At 45.9% G+C, this 24640-nt stretch overlaps 1 protein-coding gene across 7 annotated transcripts in view; it reads left to right on the top strand.

Annotated features, from left to right (window-relative positions):
• Window positions 1-24640, top strand: part of LOC120454558 (zwei Ig domain protein zig-8) — a 54203-nt gene that overhangs the window by 18790 nt on the left and 10773 nt on the right. For 6 of the 7 annotated variants that reach the window (XM_039640008.2, XM_039639997.2, XM_039639987.2 and 3 more), the window contains exons 2-3: window positions 7542-7572; window positions 20560-21468. In XM_039640008.2, the coding sequence (XP_039495942.1) occupies window positions 21351-21468 (118 nt within the window). In that variant the 5' untranslated portion in view covers window positions 7542-7572; window positions 20560-21350. The remainder of the gene's footprint in view (window positions 1-7541; window positions 7573-20559; window positions 21469-24640) is intronic. The other variant, XM_039639960.2, reaches the window with a different exon arrangement.

Below are 24640 nucleotides of genomic sequence, written 5' to 3'. Positions count from 1 at the left end.
CTGGTCTAGATTCAGAGCCGGAGGCTGGCCGGTCCAGGGTCGGATGAAAGCGAGATTACAAAGCTGCACTTAAACTTGGCATAAATAAAAGTTGCTGTCACGCCGCCAGCTGTCACGCTCCGACAGAGCAAAGCCGCATTCGGATGTATATATATACATAAATAGATATATACATATAATAGATACTTAGTTCTGCGCAATTAATGTCAAGTGGAATGCAGATGCGGCTGCAGGTGCAGGGGTGGGTCTCGAAATCAAAGCAAAGGCTCAGCGGCTAGGACCCAACAATACGACCCCTTTGAGTTATGCTGCATATTCCGCACATATTAATGAGACGACAATAGTGAGCGGGCATAGCCAGCGATTCGCGGCCGTCAACTGGCAGCCGCAGTCGGCTTTTGGTGGGCCGCCGCCTATCGACGCCAATGCGAGTTGTTGCTTTAAGCGGATTACGCAATGTGCGAAACGTGTGCGAATCGGAGGTTGAAGTCTGGCCCAGTGGGCTAGTTGGTCCTGCGTGACGGCTGACAGTTTGACGTGGGCCCGCAGACTGGGGATTCGATTAATTTTTGATGAATCAATGTTGACTACTGCTGAAAATCTGCGAGCTGTCAGCGCGGCTGCACTGCTGCAAAGCCACTCCGGCGTGTGGATAAGTCTTGGGGGTGGTAGGCGGTAGGAGTTTGGATGTCGGGGCCGACTCAGATTACCCTTTTCCGGAGACACGTAATTTCACACACGCACATCACATATCGGTAACAGTGCCTCATTGGGCGGGGAAAAACGGGTCCGTAAAATACAACACAACACGGCCGAAGTCGACAGAAGCACTACGTGATTCCTCCGGCTGCTCCTTCCGCACCGCTGCATCTCCTGAGATCCGGGGAAGAAATTGGCATATCAACTCATATTTTCCTTCGCATCAAATGGAATCGCTATGTCACCCCGGGAAAGTGGCGAAAAGTATGTTCGATATTTTTCAATCAAATTTCCGTAAATGTCACGTATACGCAGCGTCGTACATACTTATTAATAATGCTCGCAAGCCCCAAAGCACACGCGAAGCGAAAGTAGCTAAAGATTAAGCCCCACCAGGAGGCAACTCGGCCCGGAAAGCATTGTTGGTATACTGGCGCTCACATGTTCCTCTGGGTATACGCGCATAGTGAGTGCGCAGCATTGTGCGCGCATTAAACTTCATTCTTCAGTCGTTGTCATCGTCTGTTGCCACATTTATGGCCATTAACCAACTTTGCGCCAGGAATTTTTCACAACTCCTGCCTGCCCTGCTGCTTTGCAGCTCGTGCTTAATTTTTGATGAACCCAAAATTACCGATGACAGTGAACTGTGTGAATTGCTAGCAAAGGATACGGGCTTTGCGAGAAGGCAACCGGCTGACAGTCAAAAATACTTGGACATATTTCGAGGGTTGCTTATGCACAAGAGCTAAATATTTAACAGCGTCAAGCAATTTCATTAATAAATATTTCAGTCGGCCGTGAATATTATATTCGAACGTAGTTTTCGTAGGTGGATTGCCAGGGGCGAATAATTCGCGCTCTCTTTCACCGCCACTGAGGCACGAAATTAGAGTATATTTTATCAGAATTGCCAAAATATCTGATAAATTAGTCCTACTTAGCTTTATTATGCAAGTCTTGAGAAGCAAGCTACGCATTTTGAATGGCCAGCTCCCCGTCAGTTTTGGGAAAATAAATCGTGGCCATGGTGGGCGATGGTGGGCATCAGATACAGGAGTCAGATAGTCGACTCCCTTGCCAGCCAGATACCTTACCATTTTTTCAGTGGTGGGCGTGGCTAGCTCGTTTGTTACGTTACTCGCTTATGCGTGTACGGCTCGTAAATAACAACGCCGAAGACACATGCCACTTTATGTCAATTATTTTGACAGCTAACAAGAGAAAATATGCAGCAGGTCGTCATTATTATCACACACACGATAAACTAAGAGAACATCGCCATCGCCATCGCCATGACGTGTCAGGTGAGTAAAGACGCGCAGGGTATTTTACTTGGTATACACACACAATTTAATGAGATTTCGTTAAGGAGCTTGTTAGTTTAAATTGTGGTTTGCTTTTCTAATGAAAATAAATTTATTTTGACGGTCTCACCTCAAAATATTTGTATCCCACCGAGTCAGAAGTTAAGAAAGCCCCTAAGGTCACTTAATTTCGGTATTAATGCATAAGAAAAAAAGAGAGAACGCTACAGTCGAGTTCCCCGACTATCTTGTACCCGTTACTCAGCTTGTGGTAGAGCCATTTTTTACACTGACAGTCTATGGCGGTTTGTGGGCGTTAGAGTGGGCGTGGCAACACCAATAAAATTGCGCTGCGTCTATGTGTCTGGAGTCTAAATGCTGAAACTCAACTTTCTAGCTTTTATAGTTCCAGAGATCCCGACGTTCATACGGACGGACAGACACACGGACGGACAGATGGATATGGCCAGATCGACTCGGCTATTGATCCTGATCAAGAATAAATATACTTAATATGGTCGCAAACGCTTCCTTCTGCCTGTTACATACTTTTCAACAAATCGAAAATACCCTTTTACTCTTCGAATAACGGGTATAAATAGGAACCAATGGCAAGGACCGCCATTACCATCTCCATCAAATGTATGTATTGTAATAACCTAGGTAAATTACTCGAGTAAGAGTATGAAAAGTATTGACAATGGCGTTACGGTATCTGGCTTTACGTAGAGTCTGTACGTCAAGTTTGAATAACACGTATTACAACCGCCCACAGCCCCTTCAGAATTCGTATGTAATTGCATTCAGTAAATAATTAGTAGTCATATAAACACTTTCCTGTTTTTTATAGGCATACCTATATTTCGGTACATAATACGGCTACGCTAAGTACGCTTTATTACGCACTTGTATAAAGTGATTCTAGCCTATTCGTAAGCAAACCAAATTGGGCCGCATCATTTATAAAGATTTAATGTCGTGTTGTGCACGGACTAATGATGACCCCTTCAGGTGGGGGAAACTGGTCTTCTGTGTTCTGGACCCTCGGCACTCCAAGAGCCGAGCAAAGCCACTCATGCACGCCTTTACATGCTTACAGATTGAACGGCATAGGGCTTCCAATCGTAGCGAATTTATGTCACGGCCCGAGCCTACAGTCTTCTCTCATTTCCGCTGTCGATTTTGGTGGGAGGTTATATCAAAAGGCGATTTAACGAAATTACGGTCAGTATTAATCACAGTCAAGGCTAATTGGGTATGAAAGCAAGCGGAGCACCGCGGTATCCACCAGCGATGGCTTGCTCCATAGGAATCAGTGCCGTTGTTGACGTCAGCGTTCATTAGGCCCAGAAAGCCCTGACAAAAATGCAAGCTGACATCTTAAAAGGGTTTTCCCGTCGTCGTCTGCTGACTCGTATAGCTTCGGATTCATTTTACTTATTTCCCAACTGCGGATCACGTATGTCCGCCACGTAGACCACGCAAGGCATATGTACATAATTATTATTATCTTAGTCCTCGTTCGCGGCAACGACTGTTACGCACTCGAAATGACTTTCTCACTCCGATTTGGGGATGTGGGTAACTCGGTTATTCGCGCACATCGTTAGTCAATCGTAAACTGCGATCTGACAGGGACAAATGGCATTGGAAGTCGCTTTTATTTGCTGCCGATTATGGCAAATGAAGCGAAACCGTTTGTGTGATTTCTTGTTTAGACAACGCGAACGACTCCTGCCGCTCGAAATGTTTGCGGACAGCCAACCGAAGTGGCCGCAGCTAACAGCCAAGCACTGACTCCCTGCTTTAAATGCCTAATGTAATTAGGGCTGATGGCTGTTGCCCAAAATAAACACTTGCCACATGCAAAATGAAATTGTGTGCAACGAGCAATTTCGACAGCTTTCAGCTATCAGGTTAGATCCAGCGGAGTGGCAGGGGCTGCCATTAACTTATTGAATTTAAGCTTATTTAGCAGGCAGCACTTAGCAGACCACACAGCATCTCAATTGCCGTGAGCATCCCTCGTGCAAAGCCCCATGTCCGATGTCCGTGTGCCATTCCGGCTGCCACGTCAAGTGGTGGACCAATTGGAGGAGGCAGTCCACCCGTCCCAACTAAATCAACCTAAGCTGCTCCCGTTGGCTACTGGCTACCTGTCAGGTGCATGTAGATAAATTTCCTAGCTAATGGGGCCAGTCGCCCAAGGCAACGGACAGCAGCCTCTTTCAGTTGGGCTGAAAATGCAGCTGGCAGCTGTTTAAACTGCTACAGAAATATAAGCAATCAGGGGAGGGTCAACTCGCCAGCCGTGGAAGGTCTCTTCTCTCCGTTAACTGAATTTAAAATCCAAAAAAATTGGTCATTCCGGCACAATGGGCTGGGCAGCAGCAGTGGCTCCCAGAATTCGGAGCCCGAAAGAGGCTAAATGCACGGAAAAAGCGCTACAGCAACATGTTCGGTAAATTCAATTGCTGCGCTTTAAATGCTACGCGCTGAAGGGCTTTTTGCGGAGCCAACGTAGCCAATGTGGAGTTCCCAGTAAGGTTAAGTAAAGTACAGTGAAGTGACACAAACTTTGCCTAACAAAAAGCACAGGAATTTGGGATCTATTCAGTTTGCTTGAACTGGAGTTTTTCATGCTGTCTGCGTTGAGGTAAAGTTCTGGTGCTTTATGTCCCGGCGGATAAGCTCACGCATTAATTGATTTAATGCCTAGAACACTAGGCAAATACCGAGCTTTGAATCTCCCAAAATACACAGGACAAGCGGAACATTAGCGGATAGTCAAGTTGTGGAAAGGCAGCTGAGTGCCGATATGCATCCGAGTGTGCATAACGCCATTAAGGCCAAATTTCAAAGAGAATCTTGCACCAGCTTGGCTGTCCTACATGAAACCATGCTGGATACGAGGGCTATAAATAGATCGAACACCGCTGAACTCGAGTTGTATAATTCGCCTAACATTTCAATAAACTCGGCTAAGAAGGGCCTTGAGCTCATAACTCGATTTGGGCAGTTGTCTTGGTGTTCCCAGTCACGGAGCTCTGGAATTTTTATCGCAGTTCAGTGGCACTCATATTTAAATCTTCTATAATTTGTGCAAAACTCATGAGTCCAAGAAAAATGAAAACATAAACTTGTCAGTCACACATAGGCTAATAAATCGTATAGGGTCTGCTCATATACTTTTCCGTTTTCCATTCTGGTTCCTACTCGTTGGGCTTGGCTTGTAATCCAAGCTCGTAAAGTTCAATAACCTCGAGGGGATTAGGTTGCACGTTTCCCCCTGCTAAATAAATAAAAATAAAAAAGGGATCGTTCACAATTCAAATGAAATTGCTCGAGCTTCTGGGCCACTTTTAATGGTCAAGGATGTGCTGCTTCTTTAAATAATACTCAACTCCAAGGTTCGTTCATCCATGAAAACTAGTATGAGTACGGGCGGAGTCGGAACACGGAGGGCGGGAAGAGGCTAGCTCGAAATTGGGGACATTATGGACCCAGCCATTTGACCACTCAAAGTTTCAGCAAGGCCACATGAGCTCACAATGTGCCTCATTTTGAATAAATTAAATTTGTCTGCAGCTGGCTATAATAAGCGGTCATTTCATGCTCAGGGTAAGGATGCTGGGACGGATGAATGGCCGTACATGGATTCTCGGAAGCATGACAAACATGCATCAATAATTTCATTAGGACCCGAACCAGGATCTGACCGCGAGGAGCCGGGCACGCGGCTAATTAAGCGTTTTAAATGTCAGTCGAGGCGGCTTAAGAGGGATAACACTGAATCTTTTTAAAAAAAATCCAGAAAGGGCGTCCGGGTTTCCAGTTGCGAGCACAATATGGCCAAAACAAAGCTCAATATGCTCATAATCAGATGAAGCCGCCCATTAATTATGCATGTATGCATGAGCCCGAGGGCGCGTACGAGTAGGGGAGTTGGTGGTTTGGTGGGTGTGTGGTTGTGTTGGCTGGCAGCATATGGACAACGTAGGCTCGTCAAAAAGCTGTAGCTCAAAGTAGACGCCATTAAACGAGATTAATTAAAATAACAAATGATAGTGCGCATTCGTAATTGTCAGCTTTAAGGAAACAGAAGAAAAGGATTCAATTTGGAGGTTTTACCGTTCGCCAAGTAAACTTACTAGTAACCAAAGCTTACGCGTTCATATTAAAACGCGCTGCGACGGCATATTAATCGTTTTTAATTTGTCAGTGCGTTCGCATTGCCGTCCTGGCCCTTTGGCTAATCGAATATTTAATTAGTTTGATGCCTTTCCAAATCGATTCGACGAAGATTGGCATACGACGCGGGGAATGGTACTGATATTCGGGATTTCGGAGGGCAACCAAAGCCGCAGTCAAAGTCAAAGGCATTTGCAAAATTTATGTTTGGTAAAAAAAGAACTGCCCGACGAAAAGGATGCTGCGACCCCCAAAATGGCCTCAAATACAAGATTGGGAACATGAACTAAATATCTTAAGTGCTTTTATGTAAGTCGCCCCACGGGTTGCTCGCTACAATGACGGCTATGATGACTCGTCCTGGTTGCCAGGGCCCTTCGTTCTCTTACTGGGTTCTATCTCGGTCGTGGCTTGCTTTGGTTTAAAGCACTCAAATCATTTTCAAGCGTCAACTTAACCGGTCTCTACCCGCCGAAAAAGGGGTTGAAACAATTCTGAAAATGTATTTTCATTAATTTTAATTCGTTGCGAAACTTTTCTACCCCATCCGCCATCGGTGTTCGGAGCTCGTTTGCAATAGAGAGGGGAGCCGGAGTCAAATAATTACTTTTTCGGAATGGACCAGCGTGTCCTTTTTTAATTATTTGCCTAAGCCCCGGTTACTTGAGGTTCCTATGCGTAGGACTGGCGAGGCGAGCATAATTAATTTATTTTATTTTCCCCAGAACGGCCCTAATAAATAATTGAAACAGCTCCACGAAAGTATTCCTCTTGTGAGAGCTGCCCAACTAGCTTTGCCTGTTGATACGCAGACTAGAAGATTTTCACACAGAGTCCATTGGACTGCAACTGGCGATGACGACCCCGTCGAACACGCGAGTTTGCCAGGCCTTAGGCTGCATTGATTTCACCTAAGCCCCGACAAAAGGCTCGGTACAGGTTCTGTCTCTGATTTCAATTCACGATCAGATGCGGATACAGAGTCGGATTCATACTCCATCTGCCTCCAATGTCAATAGCACCCAAATTGATGGCGCCGAAGCTGACATGCCTGACTCAGCAGGCGGCAATCAGCGAGGCTCGCGCTGTGTCACTGGATGAGTGTGTGTATCCCTGGGCATCGTCATCATCGTCAGCATCGTCATGGGTTCTTTTGCTTTGTGCCCTGTGTGTGTTGCGTTTGCACAGATGACAGACACAATAGACGTTGAGTACATGAAGCTATTAGCTCATATTTGGCGTCAGAGGCATGCATTTTGAACAGAATAATTCTTGAACGAGGATCAAGTTCGCTTGAGAATATCGACCTTTTTACTAATTTTTTTTGTATTGTTTTATTTTTAGGTAGCGACAGTAAGGACGCATTGATTGGCTGGTAAGTAAGGAAAGAGGAGCATAAACCGCAGATTAATGGTTCTATCTATTCGAGGCCGATACTAAATGTTCGCCACATTACGCATACGCCAGGTGTTCGCAGCGTGTCCTACCCACATTAAAATTCAGTTCATACACGTTTCATGGCGTGGGAATGGAAACGGGAGCGTCTTGACACTTACAAATTAATTGCGATACTTTCAGATAATGAACTAGTTGACCAAAACCCGACACCAGAGGTCAGAGTAAAAAAACCAGCGCGAACACGATCGCGGCACCGGCCAAAAGGACAATTTGCAATGCAACGTCAAAACAATTACGTGCAGAAATGTGCTTGATAATAAAATGAAGTGACCTGGCCAAGCGAGTAGTGTTCCCTTTCTTTCGGTTAAAACGTGTTCAAGTGTTGACTTTTATAAATTGTGCACTCGTTTCGGCCCTCCTTTAGCCAGGTGCTCCTTCTCGAGCTCGGCTAGGTGAGAATGTGTTGGCGTGGGCCCAACTTGGCCAGCAATTAATTACGTCAGCAGTATAGGCAGACGGACGGCACTCGTCCTGATAGGAACCGTCAGTTCATCTGCTTAAAAGGCATTTAAAGCGCATTTGAGGGCCGAAGGGGGTTCAGCTTTAAGTCCGAAAAAGTGCCTCCTACCAGGGCCCTCATTGCTGATATTTCAATGCTTTCCCCAATGGTAGGCGGTTTTTTATTTGGCTGCCACGGTTGGCTGACTACGAATGACATTTAAGCGCAGAGAAGTGCCCGCTTTAGCTTATCTCGCCGGGCTGAGCGTTAAAATATTTTCTGGCTTTCCTTACATTTCTGCTATATTCCCACTTCGGTTCTGTTTCTGCTGGCATTGCGGTATTTCTGCCCTTGCCGCAATTAATGCCAGCAGATTAATTATACGCATGGATGCACACACTGCGTTGATGCGCGCAGCTTCTAGGCTCTGTTTTGTTTAAAATTTCATTTAAAAAACACAAAACAATTGGAAGACACAAAGCCCAAATACCAACCAAAAAAGGACCTGCCTCCTAATGATTGCAAATTAGCCGATCAGCTGACCAGAATTCAGCTAAGGAACCCTAATTTGGCTGGGCTTTCCGTATAATCAAGCTGTCAAAAACTTGCGTCCTTCGTAATCTCAGAACTTTAAGCATATTTTAGTCGACTGCAATTTAGTATTGATAGCTTCTGGGCAGCAGATGGGGCAATAATAAGTTTTTTCATCCGGCGAGGGAGTTAAAGGGGCGATACATCTTGTGTCCCTGGCAGCAGTAGTTCAAATATGTCAACTTATGCCAGCGGCAAAAAAGGAGCCTGCTAACCAAATACTATAAGAAGCTTTAATCAGAAACAGAAGCACTCAACGGAAACCATGAAACTTATTAACACTCACACTGAAGTAGTAGCCTACGGATGGCGTTAGGGCATGCCTGTGGCCCAATTTTAACTATGGCCAACACCCACGATGATTTATTTGCATTACCCGTGAGGCAAGTTATGATGTATGTGCCCCAGAAGAATTTATTAAGACAAATATATAAAAATAAACCGACTACTATTATAGCATAAGCTACTTTGGAAAACGTTAGGCAAATGTCTGTACAAAATGGGGGCATTTCGACGGCTTCCCGTTAATTAACAAATGCAGTTGAGATAATCGCAGAATGGCAACAATACTCACTGATCCATAAACAACAGTCAACAAAACTGACTGATTACGATGCGCAGATTCAAAATACGGTCGCGGAAATTGCTTTAAGGGAAACACTTTCTGGGAAACACTTTCTGATGCAGTAAAATGAGAAATATTTTGTATATTTTTACCTCAACGGGAACATTTTTTTTTACCCAATAGAAGTGTCAAAGGAACATACTATTTTGAACTGTTCAAATGCAATATCACTTTAAAAGTTTTTCACAATGTGCCATCACAAATCTGTACATCTCAAGGGATAGACGCCTATACATTTTTAATGACTGCTTTTTTCATGAACAGTTATTATATATTTATTAACATTGGTTGTGCGGAGGCCCATTAATGTTTAAATACTAAAAATTACGCCTTATTGGCGTGTGCATATATGATTTATGGGCCTAGCGAGCAGGCTTCAATCAAGGTTCTCTCAGACCGCCCACTCCCCTGGATATTTCCGCGAAATAAAGCCATCAGACCAACCGCAGAGGCACTCGCAGCCATGGCACTGGAGCGGCGGCTTGAGTAGTGGGAACTCCAATCAAACTTTTCCAATAAAGTCTTTAGCCTAAAGACGGTGGATAAATCAAGCAATCAGGCAGAGAAAGGGCTGACCTGCTCGGCTGTGTAAGTGCACCCGGTACAGACAGCCTCCGACATAATTTATTGCGTGCCTTAAACTCGCTTCCCGCGAAACGAGTCTCTGGCGCATTGGAGGGATAATAAGCGGCCGAACGAGTGAATCGAAAATCCGGCCTGGGCTGAGAAGTTTCCTGTGAAATTCGAAATTTAACTTTGTCGATTACACCGTAGAGACCACGTTGCGTATACGTAATAATGGGCCAAACTCAAAACGAAAGCAGACAATATACACGCAGAAGGTTTAACGATGAAAGCGGTGATCAGCCTCTGGGCTACGTTTCCGTGCATAGTTTGATGTTCGACTCACGAAAGCTTCGAAAGTGAGGTTGTTGTTCATAAAAAGGGCAGCCAAGCAAATGAAAAATACTTTTCCCAGCCCAACATCCGCTCACCGACATGGGTGGGCGCTCGGGTGTGTGGGTGTGCACGAGTGGGGCGCATGCTGTTGGCCAAATTGACTTAATCTAAAATAAAAGTTTAGTGTTGAACCGAAACGCACACACAAAGTCACGCACAAGCAAACATATGGTATTCTTACAGCCATAGGTGACTAGAGGGTTGGCAAGGACGAGCTAGTTAGGATCCACATGGATTCTGGGTTGAGGCAGCATGTTAATTTCCCAGGAAACGCACGATAAAATTGAGTTCTGTTCGAAAAACTATTTGACTCTGCCAAAAGTGTAGATATCGTTTCTGAGGCCGGAATCTCTCCTGGCTCCTTAAATCCTAAAAATAACAGCCCAAACAGTCGTTACATAGATCAAATTTTGTGTGGCCTTCGCTTAAGTTTGAGATTACCTTGCATATGTCTTGAGGGTAGGATGATTCCAAGTTCAATCAAATAAAAAGGGAAAAGTTTTAATCAGGAAATAAATTTTACACAAATGTTAGGCAGCAGGATTTACGATGCACAAAAGATAAATTGTTCGAATGTTTGTTTAAATGCACGTTAGAAGGGAAACAAAACACCTTCCTTTACACTCGCAAATTGTTAGAGCAACTTGAAATAAAATCGCAATTCGTTTACGAGAAGCAGATAACTAATGCATACATATTCTGTACACATCTGCATAATGTGGGGCAATTATGGTTAAAATAGAGTAAAAAGCGGCGGAAGAGCCAGAAATACAGAAAAACGATTTCCATTTCAACTCGCCCCTAAGCCAGAGCTCAAGTTCAACAAATGGATTATGTGGGGGGGCGGAAATGAGTCCGAAAACACCATTATCCAAGAAGTACAAATTAAACTTCGTGGTAGGGATTTCGGAAGCTTTTGAATTCTGGTGGCATTTGCGACCATAATTATTTCACAACTTCTAGTTTGCGGGTTATACTTATCCTGATAAGTTCAAGGGCTAAGATCTCAATTGCCACCCCTCGCTATTATTTGCATTCCAATTATAAGAGATTTTTCTTAGGACTCACAATGGTCCGGTAATTAATTAAAATATTCAATGCCCAATGAAACAGAAACCTTCCTGTGATCTCTGGTAGTCGGTGAGCCGAACTTTATCTGGATTTCGGCCTCCTGGAGCTCAGTTCAGAGAAGAAAGGTCGTGCACAGCCTCATGGGATCACCGTGATAAGAAGTCCCTCCAGCTCTATAGTATTCATCTTCCATTAGCCTGGCGCGGCTTGAATCAGGTTGTTTGACCCTCCCACTGCAGCCCGCCATTTTGTCAGCTCCATAATTATGGGCAAAGTTAATTTTTTGCTCTGTGGTCGCAGAGTGACTTGACTTCGTTCCATCAAGCCCGCTTGCTTTTTGCTAGCAAGCCGGAAAACTCATTATTTTTTAAATGGAACTCTTTCTTTGTGCCGTTCCCTGCCCAGAGCTTCGCGTCCCTTTAGTGCCCTGCCTGTCCCTACATAGACTCCTATCCCAGTCGCAATTAACTGAAGAGAATAATGTTGCGGCAGTGACGAGCAGAAACATAATAATTCTTTTTTGGTATCCACACCCGCGGCTGTGCTCAGCTCAACTTGGCCATGTTGCATTTGTAATGACTATGTGAGTGCAGGCAAAGGGGGAGTTGAGAGTGGTCTGCGGGCGGCACATCAGCATGCAATTCCAATGCACGTATGTGCTTGGAGAGGTACTGGCTCCCCGCTGCGCCTGTCCCCTCCGACTGTCGGCCATAATTATAAACATCCGGATAATGCGAGTCCTCCGCACTTGTCCGGGTAACCAATTCCGATTTAGTGGAAGGCGGGCCCTTGAATTTGTCCTGGAGAGGACTGGCTGCTGGGACTGTCAAGGATAAAGGTGAGGGTAATCGAAATGTTTTCCTACGGAGCACGGACAACGAGCTGCAGGAAGCAGAATGGGAAAACGGACGGGAGCAACATGCACAAGTTTAATGAACCTCAATTGCATCGCCGAGTGCTCTTTTGCCGTGCTCAACTCCCTTTTGCTCATAAATGCTGCATGTTTGCAGGAATTGCTTAGCTGGGATTTGCTTAATTTCCCTCCCCACCACGCATATGAGCGCTGCTGCTTGCTCTCCAGTTCCCCTTCGCTAGCTGGCTGCTATTTGTATTCCGACCTTATGGCCACCAGGGGAATTTCGTCCCATGCTTCGTATACGCAATAATTCCGCCCCTCTGTTTATTGCTCGGAAAAAGTGCACGACTTGAACGGGTTTCTTTGATCCAGCACATGCAGTGCTAGGCCAATTGACAGCCAATCAATAAAATGTAAGAATTTTGCACTAAATTTGCATTGCTTTTGCTTACTTTTGAAGTTCTGCCTAAGAACTTTAGCCGAAACTTTAAGGACATCTCCAGCGCCGGAAACCATCGGATGGCGTGGCCATCACAAATCAGATCATCTCCGGCGAGATGGCTTCGTATATGACAGCTGTGTTTGATGTGCACCGCATTCTGCTTTGACGGCCGTTTTGCCTTAAATAGCCAGCACACTCGCCCACTGCTTACCAACAGACCTGGAGATTTCCGAGCCATTTCGGGTACTAGAACTCCGTCTATAAAGGAGAAAGCGATAAAGGGAAAGGCCCGCCCTTTGTGGACAGCCAATTAGCCCGCATTCTGGATGATGCAGATCCGCTGCAAGGCAAGCAAATATTGAACATCTTTGGCACGGCTCCTTTTCGAAATGCGGTGGGAAATGCTTGGGAAATTCTTAGGAAATGCCTGTCATAAAATTCTCGATTTTGTGGCGCTTAGGGAACGTTCGCCGCTAGTCTGCCAAAACCGCAACCCTCCCACCGGCTTGGATATTAGTTCAATAGTCATGACTGTCCAACTGATGCTCCAAATCCCCTGGGGTCAGCCCGAAAGCTGGCCAAGCCACACACACGCGAGGAGCAGGCATGGAAGCCTGAGCTGAGATTTTCAGAACGGGCGTGGCTGACTCAATTTCTATTATCCAAGGCGTACTAGTAGGCGCTGGGGACCCGACTTTGCCATTTGCTTGCAGTATATATTGCCTGCCATCGATTTGGCCTCAATATTTTGTGCCAATTCCGTTCCCCCTTCCATTCTACATTCTACATTCTGATCGGTTTTCGCAATACGCACACAAACAAGCAATTGTGTATTAAAATCCGTTGGGTGTTTTGCGGTTGTTGGCAAACTCGGCGAAATCGCCTCTGGAAAAATATTGACGCTGTAGCGGCTTTAGCGCCCCGAGCCGCCAAAACCCCAAACCAAACACGTTTGGGCCCCATGTTTTAGTGCACTTTTTGTTGAGAGTTTTATGTGGCCATCTTTGGACAGCTTTGGCTGTCTATGCCTGGCAGCAGCCCCGCCACAATGGATCTTTTTTTGTTCGTTGCTTAGCTGTAAAAATCATTTTATGAGTTTGCATAAAATTTTGTGGTTTTCACGCCCATGTTTATTGTGCTCGCTGCAGCATATGCTGCCATTGTCGAGGACGTTGTCGTCAATTGATTTTATTTCCAGCTGAGCTAAGCCGTATCAGCTGAACGGCTTCGCACCAATTCTGGGACTTGGGCTAGGAATTCAGCGGATGTGCATTTCTTGTGTGTACTCGCCGGACTAAAAATTAAATAAGTTCTAATGGGCCACGCCATGGGTATCCTTGATAGTTCCCATTTATTGAATATATACCACAAGTCTATCTAAGTGCCGCCGGCCAATAACGATTTCCCCTCGCACAAGACCATCGAATTACTTTCGATGCCCATAAGGTTGGGACGTACCATTTCTGGGGGCACCTGCACGCGTTTTCCAAGAACGCACAATTTCAATAAGCATGCATTAGGCAACCCCAAGGGTTTTGTGCGGTCTCGTGCTATGAAATGCCACCAAAATCCAGGAGCAGCCAGGAGCATCCGCCGAAACAAGGACAATTAATATTGCGAATGCAACAAAGCCCTTTGTTGTTCGTGCCTCTCCACCGCAAAGGGTCTGCGAAGCCCCCAACTTGCCGAAATTAAAATCCCCATACATGCCCGTGCTGGCATAGCGTTACTGTACCTTCGGTGATGTGTTGGGTGGCCTGCAGGTAAAATAAATTATTATTTATTACGGTCATTAGAGCTTAATGGCGGCAATGATGTCCACCACGCAATGGCAATGGCAATGGCAATGGCAATGGCCCGAAACCGGCTCCAGGGCAACGGACAACTGGCTGTGCCGCGGACTTCCGCCGCTTAATCGAAGGCGAAGGAGAAACATTTGCGGCCTGACAACCTTTGTGGTCGCCGGGACTGGGCCCTCGTCCTGGTCCGGCTCCTCTTCCTGATCTGCACCCTGGGTGGGAGCCGGGAAAGGACCCTTTTTAATGGCAACCGGTTCGCTATATAATGCCTGCGTGGTGTCCTTGAAAATATTCCGCATGGACAGACGAAAGGAAGAAAGGACGGACGAATGAAAGAAGAAATCCAGGCTGGAAAGCATTTATCGTAAATTCAAGCCTTATTATCTGGCCTGGAGGGGTCGGCGTGTGGAAATACTTATACACCGGCAAAGTTTCGGACCGGCCATCATAAACGTCAGAATAGCCCCGAAACCTGGGAGTAAGGCATATTAATGGTGCCCGGTCTGACACATTGTAAATTCAAATGCATTTCTCACGCTCAGCCCAGTTTTGGCTCGAAAACGTGGCCCAACGCTCTTACCGCAGAGTGAGGACAATCAATCAAAACGCATACGTGTGTATATGCCCACACTAACGCCTAGTCAGTTATGCATGCGGCAGACTGTGCGAGTAAAATTAATTTCATGCATTTATGAAATATGGCTAGGCGACAATTTGCATAAAACAGGGAGCCAGATTAAATGGGCGGGGTCTTTGTGCACAGTGGAAAGTGCGCCTCCAACCTTCAGCCCAGGATAACGGACTGATGGACTATGATAACCTCTGATTTGTGCCTACGTTATGTCAGCTGGTTCATGAAAATGATACCAAACTTTGACGAGCGGGTTCACGTACCCATCCTTTTCCAAATAGATAGCATATAAAGCGTCTACTAGAAGGGGAGCAATGATCTATTTATTTAAAAAAGCATGGCTCTGATGAAGATAGTACAACTGCATGGTTGTACAAATTCGATAAGAATGGCAAAAAACTACACTTTTAATCCGTTCATTTTCATAGAAAACTCCATGTTTTCATTTTGCAGATGCGCCCTTTCCTGTGCGCTATCCGCTCGCTTGTGTGCAGTGTGTGCCGAGTTTATAATTTCTGACACAAAATTACATGCACTTTTCCCCAGTTGCCGTGGCGCACATGTAATTGGTCCTATAGTAGTGTGCGCGCTCGTTCGCCCGCATGAGTTTTCTTTGCGCTGCTCCTTTGATAAATGCGCATAATTTCAGTAGGTTTTCCTGGAGTAGCGAAGAAAACTTCTCCTTGTGCGAGTGTGTGAGTGTGTGAGTGTGCGAGGGTTTCTGTGTGCAATAGTCTCGCTGCTGCGCTTTATTGTTCACAGCGCAGCGTTAAACATTATGCCGGCTGGCTGGCTTGGATGGCTTAGAAGGGCTGAGTCGAGTTGTCTTGGCGCGAATTATGAAGACGATTACACGACTTTATAGGTGGGTCTTTACGTACGTGCGGTGCTAGGCTGGCGCTGGTCTGAAATAATGAAATACCTGCCAAGATTTATGTGCCAGCTGACTGGCACAGGGGACACACGTGAACTGGCGAGGGAGCGAACAGAAATTAATTTTGTAGGGAAATAGTGCTGAATCGTTTTATTAGTTATCCTACTGCAGGAGGAACTTGGCCGCTCATCAAAAATAGCTTTCGCAAAACCAGCAAGGAAGGTATCAGTTTATGGATCAGCCAAACAAAGACTAATAACTTGCCAACTCACACCAAAGCACCGCTAGTTGTTATGTCATTGCCTTTAAACCTCCCACCTTTTGCCTTTGAAAGATATTTGCAGGGTAGTTAGTTTCAGGTTTGCGTCCCTGTTTTACCTGCATCCAGTGGACCGTTATCTTGCGTTATCCTGTAAATAATTCCACTGAAAATTTCATGAGGATGCATTTCTCCCGCTTCTATCTGTAGTGGTCCTGCTTTTTCGTCCTTTGTATCTCTGTTTTTACTTAATTGTTTAGAAAATAAATCACTGAACGCAGAAATAAGTTGACAACACCACATGAAATAAAAACGAACGGGCCAGCAACGAAAATAGAGCACTGGCGCTGAGGGAGTAAGTGGGTTGTCGGTGGCAGTGTGGGTGTGTGGGTGTGTGGGTGTGTGTGTTGTGAGCGAGCGTCGGGCGGAAACGGAACTAACAAAGCACAAAACGAAACAAAAATGTCCACCAAAAAAGCGAAACTCAACTGCGAACGCAGGGGAAGTGAAAAAGGAAAACAGAAAGAAAAATATCCCACGAAGCGAACGGAAAGGCAAAATTGCCAAACTAAAACTTTGCTGCAGTCACGGCACTGAATAAAAAAGCAAATGCTGAACGACCAAGTAGGGGTCCTGTGGCGGAACGGGGGCATAAACAGGGGCATGAACAGGGGCATGAACACGGGCAGGGGCAGGGGAAAGAGAGCAGGAGAAGCGGTGGCACAAATGTAGTGACGCACACATCCAAACAATACCTAGGCGATGGTAGGAAAGTTTCGTCCTTTTAGCCTGTAACAACCATGGCAAAGCACAAAACAATTTACGAAAATTTGTACAATTTCTAAACTTAAATAAACACCAGGAATAGTTTTATTTTTATTATTACTGCCCCGATTTTTCTTCCCCACGACTGGCACCACTCGACCCCCCCCAAGAGGGGAAGCGCGAGCGAACTGTGCCTTAAATATTTGGTGGCATACTTACGAGCGTCTTAAAGAATGCACCCGCTAAATGGGCTGTCGACAACGTAGTCTCCGCTCGGCAACTCCGGCACTTTTAATTAAGGCTAAATGAGCAGCAGTAGGTGGGTGGTAAATAGATGGGGCACGTCGGGCCCAAAAAACTGTCCTCGCCGTCTCGCAATGGCACGGAATAATTCAAATGTTGCCAATGCACTTCTCAGCGGTGAATTAACAAGACGAAAGTTAAAGTTATGGCGTCGCAGCGGATGCAGCTTGGGCGGGCTGTTCGGCGGGTGCAACGGGTTTAAATTGAAAAAGTTTTGCCGCCTGCAAGTTTCTCCGTTTTTAAATGTTGAGAACTAGTTCTAGAAAGGATTTCTTGCACCCCTCGGGATAGCAAACAAGTCTCCCATACTGGCATACACTGGCACCCACGGCGATTGTGTGTTCTGGCTGAGCTTGCCAATTTTCCGCACGAAAACGACACTTAAAGGTTTGTCTGATATGCTCTTCTACATATATGAAACAAGCTCGTTAACTCGGCTTTTTTAAGATCTTGAGATATCTATGTCAATGTGTCATGTCAATATCAGTGGCAGGGTTTTGTTGTAGCCAGTAATTTTGCAGTCGAAAAACTCAACTTATTTGTTATATGGGCAATTTATTTTATATAATTGATTTAATAAAATGTAGAATTATGTACAACATGATCTAGGTATTGTTTTTTTTTTCATTTTGGCTTTGGATCGGTTCGTGGTTTGTACACTCACAATTGATATTACTGAGTAACTGCATTGTCGGCCCTTTGGTGGGTTGGGGGTGGCTTTTGTTTGAATTTATATAATGTTCATTTTTATGCAGGCACTCAAGTGCAATCAAAATTCGAAACGCGTAATTTCCATTTGAATTTGTGGGCTAGGGTGGGGCCGGACGCCAGGGGCAAAGCACTCGCCCCACCGATTTAGCCACAGAATGGACATTGTTATGGCTTGCCTCCGCATTTATGGCATTTGTATTGCAGTCCGACATAAATAGCTTTGTCCGTGCCCATGGCCAACGAAATTCAAAGCCGTCGGAGCTGGCAGTGACAAGTGCGATCTACTGGCCAATGCCGGAGTTAACCGTAATAATTATCTAGTTTCAGCGCTTGGCGCGGTAATCGCTCTAATTACGAATGCTAATTAAAAAGCCAACCAATGCGGGCGCTCCCTGTTTACCAAACCCGAGGCCAAATTGCCAAAAAGTAGTTGGTGGTTGAGATCTCTGCCCTGAAGGCATTTCCACCTGACCAGCAGCACAATGTGTGCACTTAAAAATAATATTTAAATATCACTAAAAGCTAAATAATACATATACCTGGCTGCCCAGCAATGAGGTGAGCCCAATCAAAGCCTAGCTGTGTCTCAAAGCGTTACATATCACGTATACGCCATGGTCCAAATCTCCGAGTATTCATTTAAATTATTTATAGGCAATTGCAAATACTGTCAACCATAATACACAGTCCTTCCAAACACTTAATTATACGAGCGCCTTCACTGAAAGCTGCGGGAATACGAGTAGTGCATGTGCGGACCGAGTAAGTCGCCGTGCAGTTACACTTCCGCCAGCAACAACAATATGTATCATGCAGCAAACATAAGCGCCAGTCGTATGACAGGCTAGACAAAAGCTACAAAGTGAAGTATGAGGTCAGCAGCCAAGAAAGGCAAAACAAAACCGAGCGAAACACAAAACACAAAACACAAAGGGAGAGCACATGATTGTCGCTTGAAACTTGAGCCCCAGCAACTAACCTCATGACATCAGCTTTTTGGGTTTGCAACTTATTACAATTTCCATATAGCCTCCAAAGCGCCGGGAGCAAGAAGAAAGCGAGCTCCACGAGCAGCATGTGCGTGTGTGTGGAGAAGTGCACACAAATGTGCATTTGCAGGGTGCGAGTGGAATGAAAGGAAAGCAGAAGCAGAGGCAGTGGAAGAAACAGAAGCAAAACCAGAAAGAACTTGCTGGGGCGGTGGAGAGATGGTGGCGCTGGGAAAGAGGCGGAAGGGGCGAAAGGGGCGAAAGGGGTGAAAGGGTCAGGGGGAGGCGAAAGCAAATGCCATGTCCTTCAGCGCTTGCCCTCGCAATCGCAAAGGCAAAGGCAAATGCAAAATGCTGGGGGGGTCTTTAAGTTTTATGGCACCATTGTGTCAAGATAATAATATGTACGTCGCAGTGTGTGTACGTGACTGCATTTAAGTGCATAGTTGTGTAGAACAGCTCGCACACTCACACGCTGAAACTCACACACACACACACACACACTCGCATTTGGCCAAAGAACACAGATACATAAACAAGAATTCCTCAGGCAGGACATTTACTCTCCGAATTACTATAAACTGCTGCATTTGAACGAAAGAAGCAAAGTGGCAGCAAATAACAACTAACTGCCACCCCGGAGATCGCCGCCCACCCTGCATTATCAATTTAAACGAATGGCACACGAGTGTGCCATAAATTCGGGCTGCATGACATTTGCTAATGTTTGTCCATGAGAGCAGCGGCGTTAATTAAATACCATGGCAAACTTGCGGCCTGCAGCGCGAAATCAGAAATTCTGAATCGGCGAGCTCAGAAAGCCACATAGTTCTGTAATTAAAATGAGCGAACGCTTTGGCAATTCTGTGGCCGAATTTCAATTTTAATTTATGTGCACAGCGCTCTCGAAATTTGTATTCATTAGCGCAGTTTTCCCGGCGAGTTGAACAAACTCTGTCCATGAAATCGCTAGATTTGAGCGCTGTCCCTGCTGTCCCACAGCAATACGAGTATAAGCTTCGTCGTAATATGAAAATACTATTTAATGTAAGGCAATAATAAGGAGCAGACTCAAAAGAAAGATTCACGCTTCAGATAAAAATTATGACACGCCACAAAACTTTGTCCAAGTCTCAAGTGCTTTCTGTTTTTTACGGCTTTCAGCATAAAAATTTAAATAAACGCACTCACGCGTGCGAGCAAATAAATACAAATTTATGGAAAACCCCGCCTGAGTCTTGCTGCGCAGCGTCCAGTTCAGCAAATTGTTGGCCGGTCATTTTGCATAATCCTTGTCCAGAGAACCCCCGCCTTGTCCCCCTTGCCCGGGGAGTCCGGCTATCGCTGACCTATAAATAATGTGCCAAATTTGCTCGAACAATAAATAAATTTCCTTCTATATGCAAATTCATGGGAATCCCCGCAGCTCGTGAGGTCGAGCGGACCGTCGGAATTAGGTCGGGAAACGAATCTCGCGATGGCCATTGCAATTGTAATTAGAAGCAACCATTATATTTCCATAGGCACTCATACTTATTCGAAGAATCTATTATTTACAGCCATATCATATGCGTGCTTTTTCGTTTCAGCTAACAACACGGGAACCGAGAAGCGGGAAGTGCAAAAACGAAGGACCCTCGCAAGACATCACGCTGAAAACGATTCATCATCGGCACTACGCTTCTGACATTGTTCTTCGCAGGCAAGGAGGCAGAACATCCACTAGAGCAAATTGAATGTAATTTTATAAAAAGGCGAGTGTTAATTTTTTGCCAGGCACACAATACAAGATAGATACAGCCAGTGTTACACGGACCCCGACGTGGCTTAATGTGCTAACACGCAGTGACATGAAAAATGATGAAGACCATGCAGCTTTTTTCCGCACCGACTGAATAGAGAGGGAAACCTCGAAGAAAGAAGCTGCAAATTTGTGAGGAGTGTGAGAGGCGGGAAAGAGCATTGTGATTCGCAGGACAACAACGCATTGACAGACGACGGAAAACGGAGCTTGCAAAAACGGCTGAGCTGCACATCGCCATCGGACCAGCATCATTTATCAGCGACGCATCGCATCGCATCAACTAGCAGCAACAACAGCAACAGCAGCAACATCAGCAGCAGCAGCAGCAAGAGCAGAAAGAGCAACCCGGCGGGGCATATGTGCGCCGGAGATGCCGGCATTGTGTGGTTGCCGTAGCTGAAAGGATTCAGCGCGTTCATTCAAAAACCCATTAACCCTAATAAGCAGCCACAAAAGCCAGTCAGACAATACGCTCCGCCCGCCTATCGATGTGCCAGGACAAAGGCCGTGGACAGTAGGCCTTCGGAGGAGGAGAGGAACAACAGGGAAATCACGGGCCTGGCGAAGGGAGCAAGGATGCCAATGGTGCCGCCACGGTTGTTGCTGCGTCTGCGGCGGCCACTGCACCTGATGGAGCTGCGCATCCTGATGCTCTGCCTGCCGACGCTGCTCCTGGCCACCACCCTCGAGCCAGGTGCGTTCCAATACCCCCAAATCCACTCGCCGTATCTACTTTTATTGTCCTCCCCCGGCCTCAGAATTAAATTAGACCTGCTTGGAAGGGATTTGGTGAAGTGCTAAGTAAATTAAAGCGAAATTTATGTGAACGGCCCTCCCTGGTGGACTGAGCGGACTGAGTGGACTGACTGACACCCCGATAGCCAGTCTATTTTAATATTTACACAAGGTAACAAATTGCTTCATGTCGTGGTCTTGGTCGCAGTTCCCGTCCTCTGGCCCGCAATTAAAGCTCCTTAACGTCGTCCGTAAGCCAGCGTGAAACTTTACCAATTTGTGGATTTATTGTGCCAGGAATTTTATCGTAGTCTCTGCCGCATTTAATTACGCTAGAAGTGTTCTAAGCAAGCACCTGCGGCACAAAACTTTGTGTCGAATATTTTCTGTTGTGGGAGGGGTTCGGTATCATCTCCTATAGGTGGGATATTTAAATGTTTGCAATTCAATTCGCAAATGGAATGCATCCGAGCTGCGAAGAGCATGATAGACCTTCCACCGGGTGGGAAAGGGGAGGCCCTGAGCAATTACCCAAATGTAACCAAGAATCTTAAGCCTTTCGGATATTCTATGCAAGCCATTTGAATACCCCATTCGCGGGGCATTGCGATTTGACCTTCCACTAATTCACTTAAAATCGTCGGCGACACACACCCTAAGAGCCCGCCTCAAGGCCCCCACCCCCGGCACGTGTACGCATTGTTAGAGCACCTAAGTTATGGGCAACACGTAACATTCACAAATAATAAGGATAATGAAAAATACACAGGGGAGAGATTAGCGCCAAGTGCGACCCACCTTGTTGATGGGAACGGCGCATTTGCTGCCCTTGCGGCTTTGGTTTGACCTGAGGCTCCATGGAAAGTTGAAGTCGCTGTGTTTGCCTTGTTGTTTGTTTCTATTTTTTTTACCACCCCACGGCCAAACGCGTTACGCATAAATTACCCAGCAAGCCACGCCACCCACGACGACACCTTATCAAATTGCGCGGTCCCCTCATTACGAAACAAGACGAGAAAAGTGGGGTGGACACTTGGCGCACCGAAAACAAACGGAGCTCGTGTGACAGTGCAGAAATTGAAAATTTATGGCGACGACTTGTGGCTTGAAAATCGTTGTCGGAAAAACTTTTAAAATTGACTTTTAAATTGCACTGAAAGTGTGACGTGGCATGTGAAAATATGCGTGGTATTTGTGGAGAAGAGCGAAAGCGTCGGCGCAGGTAAAATTTACAAGGTGGAGTGACGAAGCCAGTTACTTTGGGGTTAATTTCAGGGCCAGATTTTCGCAAATCGTTACTTGGGAGCGATTCAGATTCTTCGGGGAGAGACCGAAGTATCACCTACTTCTGAAGGCCTTCCACTGAAACCGTTTTTCCGGCTTCGTCAGAAGCGCAGGAAGCGGCACAACATTATTTTGGCAGTGAAAAGAGGGCGAGGCAAGGTCTGCTCAGCTAACATGTATGCCCGTCTGTCCATATGTGGGGGGTAGCGCAACGCTCAAGGTCGCTCCTCCACACGCACATTATCAAGCACGAACGAATGCCTTTCACCTGGCTTCTCCACACACTCGTACCCAGGCTCAAGTGCAAATGAGTTTGAAGCTGGGTTGCTAAGGAAGACACTGCCACACAGAAAACTTTTTTGCAAATTTGCTTAGCGGTTTTAAAATTAAGCTCGTGGGCCGTGTGTAATACCTGGCGGGATCTTTCACCTGTGAGCTGAGACCGGGTCTTGGGCTGTGGGTTATGGGCTGTGGGTTATGGGTTATGGGTTATGGGTTATGGGTTACAGGCTACATCAGCCGGCCCACGGCAGTCATGGGGGAGAGCTTAAAAACAGCTAAGCACTTCAACACTCGGGCGGGAAAAGAACGCCGACTTAAGCAGATTTAGGGATTAACACTCGCACACTAGCAGACTCGCTGCAAACATATTGGTGGGGTATTAAAATATTACGTATACGTCGCGCGGAGCAGGGAAGGGCATACAAAGACTCGGCGCAGACTGCTGACAGGGCTGGGACAGATAAATAATAATTTGAAGCATGGCAAGTGCGCAGGAACCGTTACAGCAACAACAATGGCCACAACAAAAACATCGTCGACAACGAGGACAATAACCAATGTGTCGTGACTTTGGGCCATACCAGTTAAGCGGTGGGTGATTCGGGCTCGGGATCGGGGTCGGGATCGGTAGAGAGATTGACAAGAAATATATATTATAAATAATAAACATGCGAGAATGCCAGCCTCACTTGCTGACTTCATTATTTATCGCTTTTTAGCAGTCGCAGGGCGGTGCAAGGCAGGAGCTGAGGAGGTGGTGGTGGAGGGTAAGGGGGAAGAATGAAATATGCGATGAACGAAACGAAAACTTATATATTGCCAGTTTTAGCCGCCTTTGTTGCGGCGTCCGGTTAGACCAGAAATGGATTTCTAACCGAAAGCCCCACTGCCGGGGTCCGTTTACTATCGCCTCTTGCGAAGTTTTATTACAGTTGCCTACTTCCAGGCATAATATAACTCACACGCCTAAGCCGCAGGCAGCCGACATGCGCACGTACCGCCTAGCCGAAAAGGATGCGTTGGAATACGCGGCCGGAGCCACTTTATTAGCAGTGCGTGTTTTCTCACTATTATCGCGCTCGGCCTTCACCCCTCCACTTCCGCACATGACCTTAGTTTCTGAGCAGTTGGCTTTGTGTCTGGGCCTAAGCATTTAAATTCCTCTTAACTTGATCAATATGTTTCCACTTGCCCTGTGTGTGCAGGGCCTGCCATGCATACAAAAGCAGGAATAAATATCGTGAGGGTGTGTGTGTACAAATATTTTCGCTTTCTATCTCTTCAACACCCAAGCCAACCTGACCCGTCATAAAGCCGCCATCATTGGACTTGGGTCAAGTGGCCTTGTCTTTGCCTGTCCTTGATTTCTATATCCATGGTTTTCTATCTATGGTTTTCGATCTGAACGTATTTAAAGCTGTTTCGTTTGTAAAACGCTGTGTAATATCCCAAATCAAATGGATTAATATCGGCCGATCCTATTGATTGTAAAGCGAGTCTAGGCAAAAATTGAAAGTTGTTCTTGGTCCTTAGATTTTTGAATATTAGTTTTCCTATTTTAAGTC

The sequence above is a fragment of the Drosophila santomea genome, chromosome 2L (genome assembly GCF_016746245.2).
Source record: "Drosophila santomea strain STO CAGO 1482 chromosome 2L, Prin_Dsan_1.1, whole genome shotgun sequence".
NCBI classification, from domain to species: Eukaryota; Metazoa; Arthropoda; class Insecta; order Diptera; family Drosophilidae; genus Drosophila; species Drosophila santomea.
The sequence above is the reverse complement of the archived record's forward strand: the minus strand, read 5'-3'. Positions and strand labels throughout refer to the sequence as shown.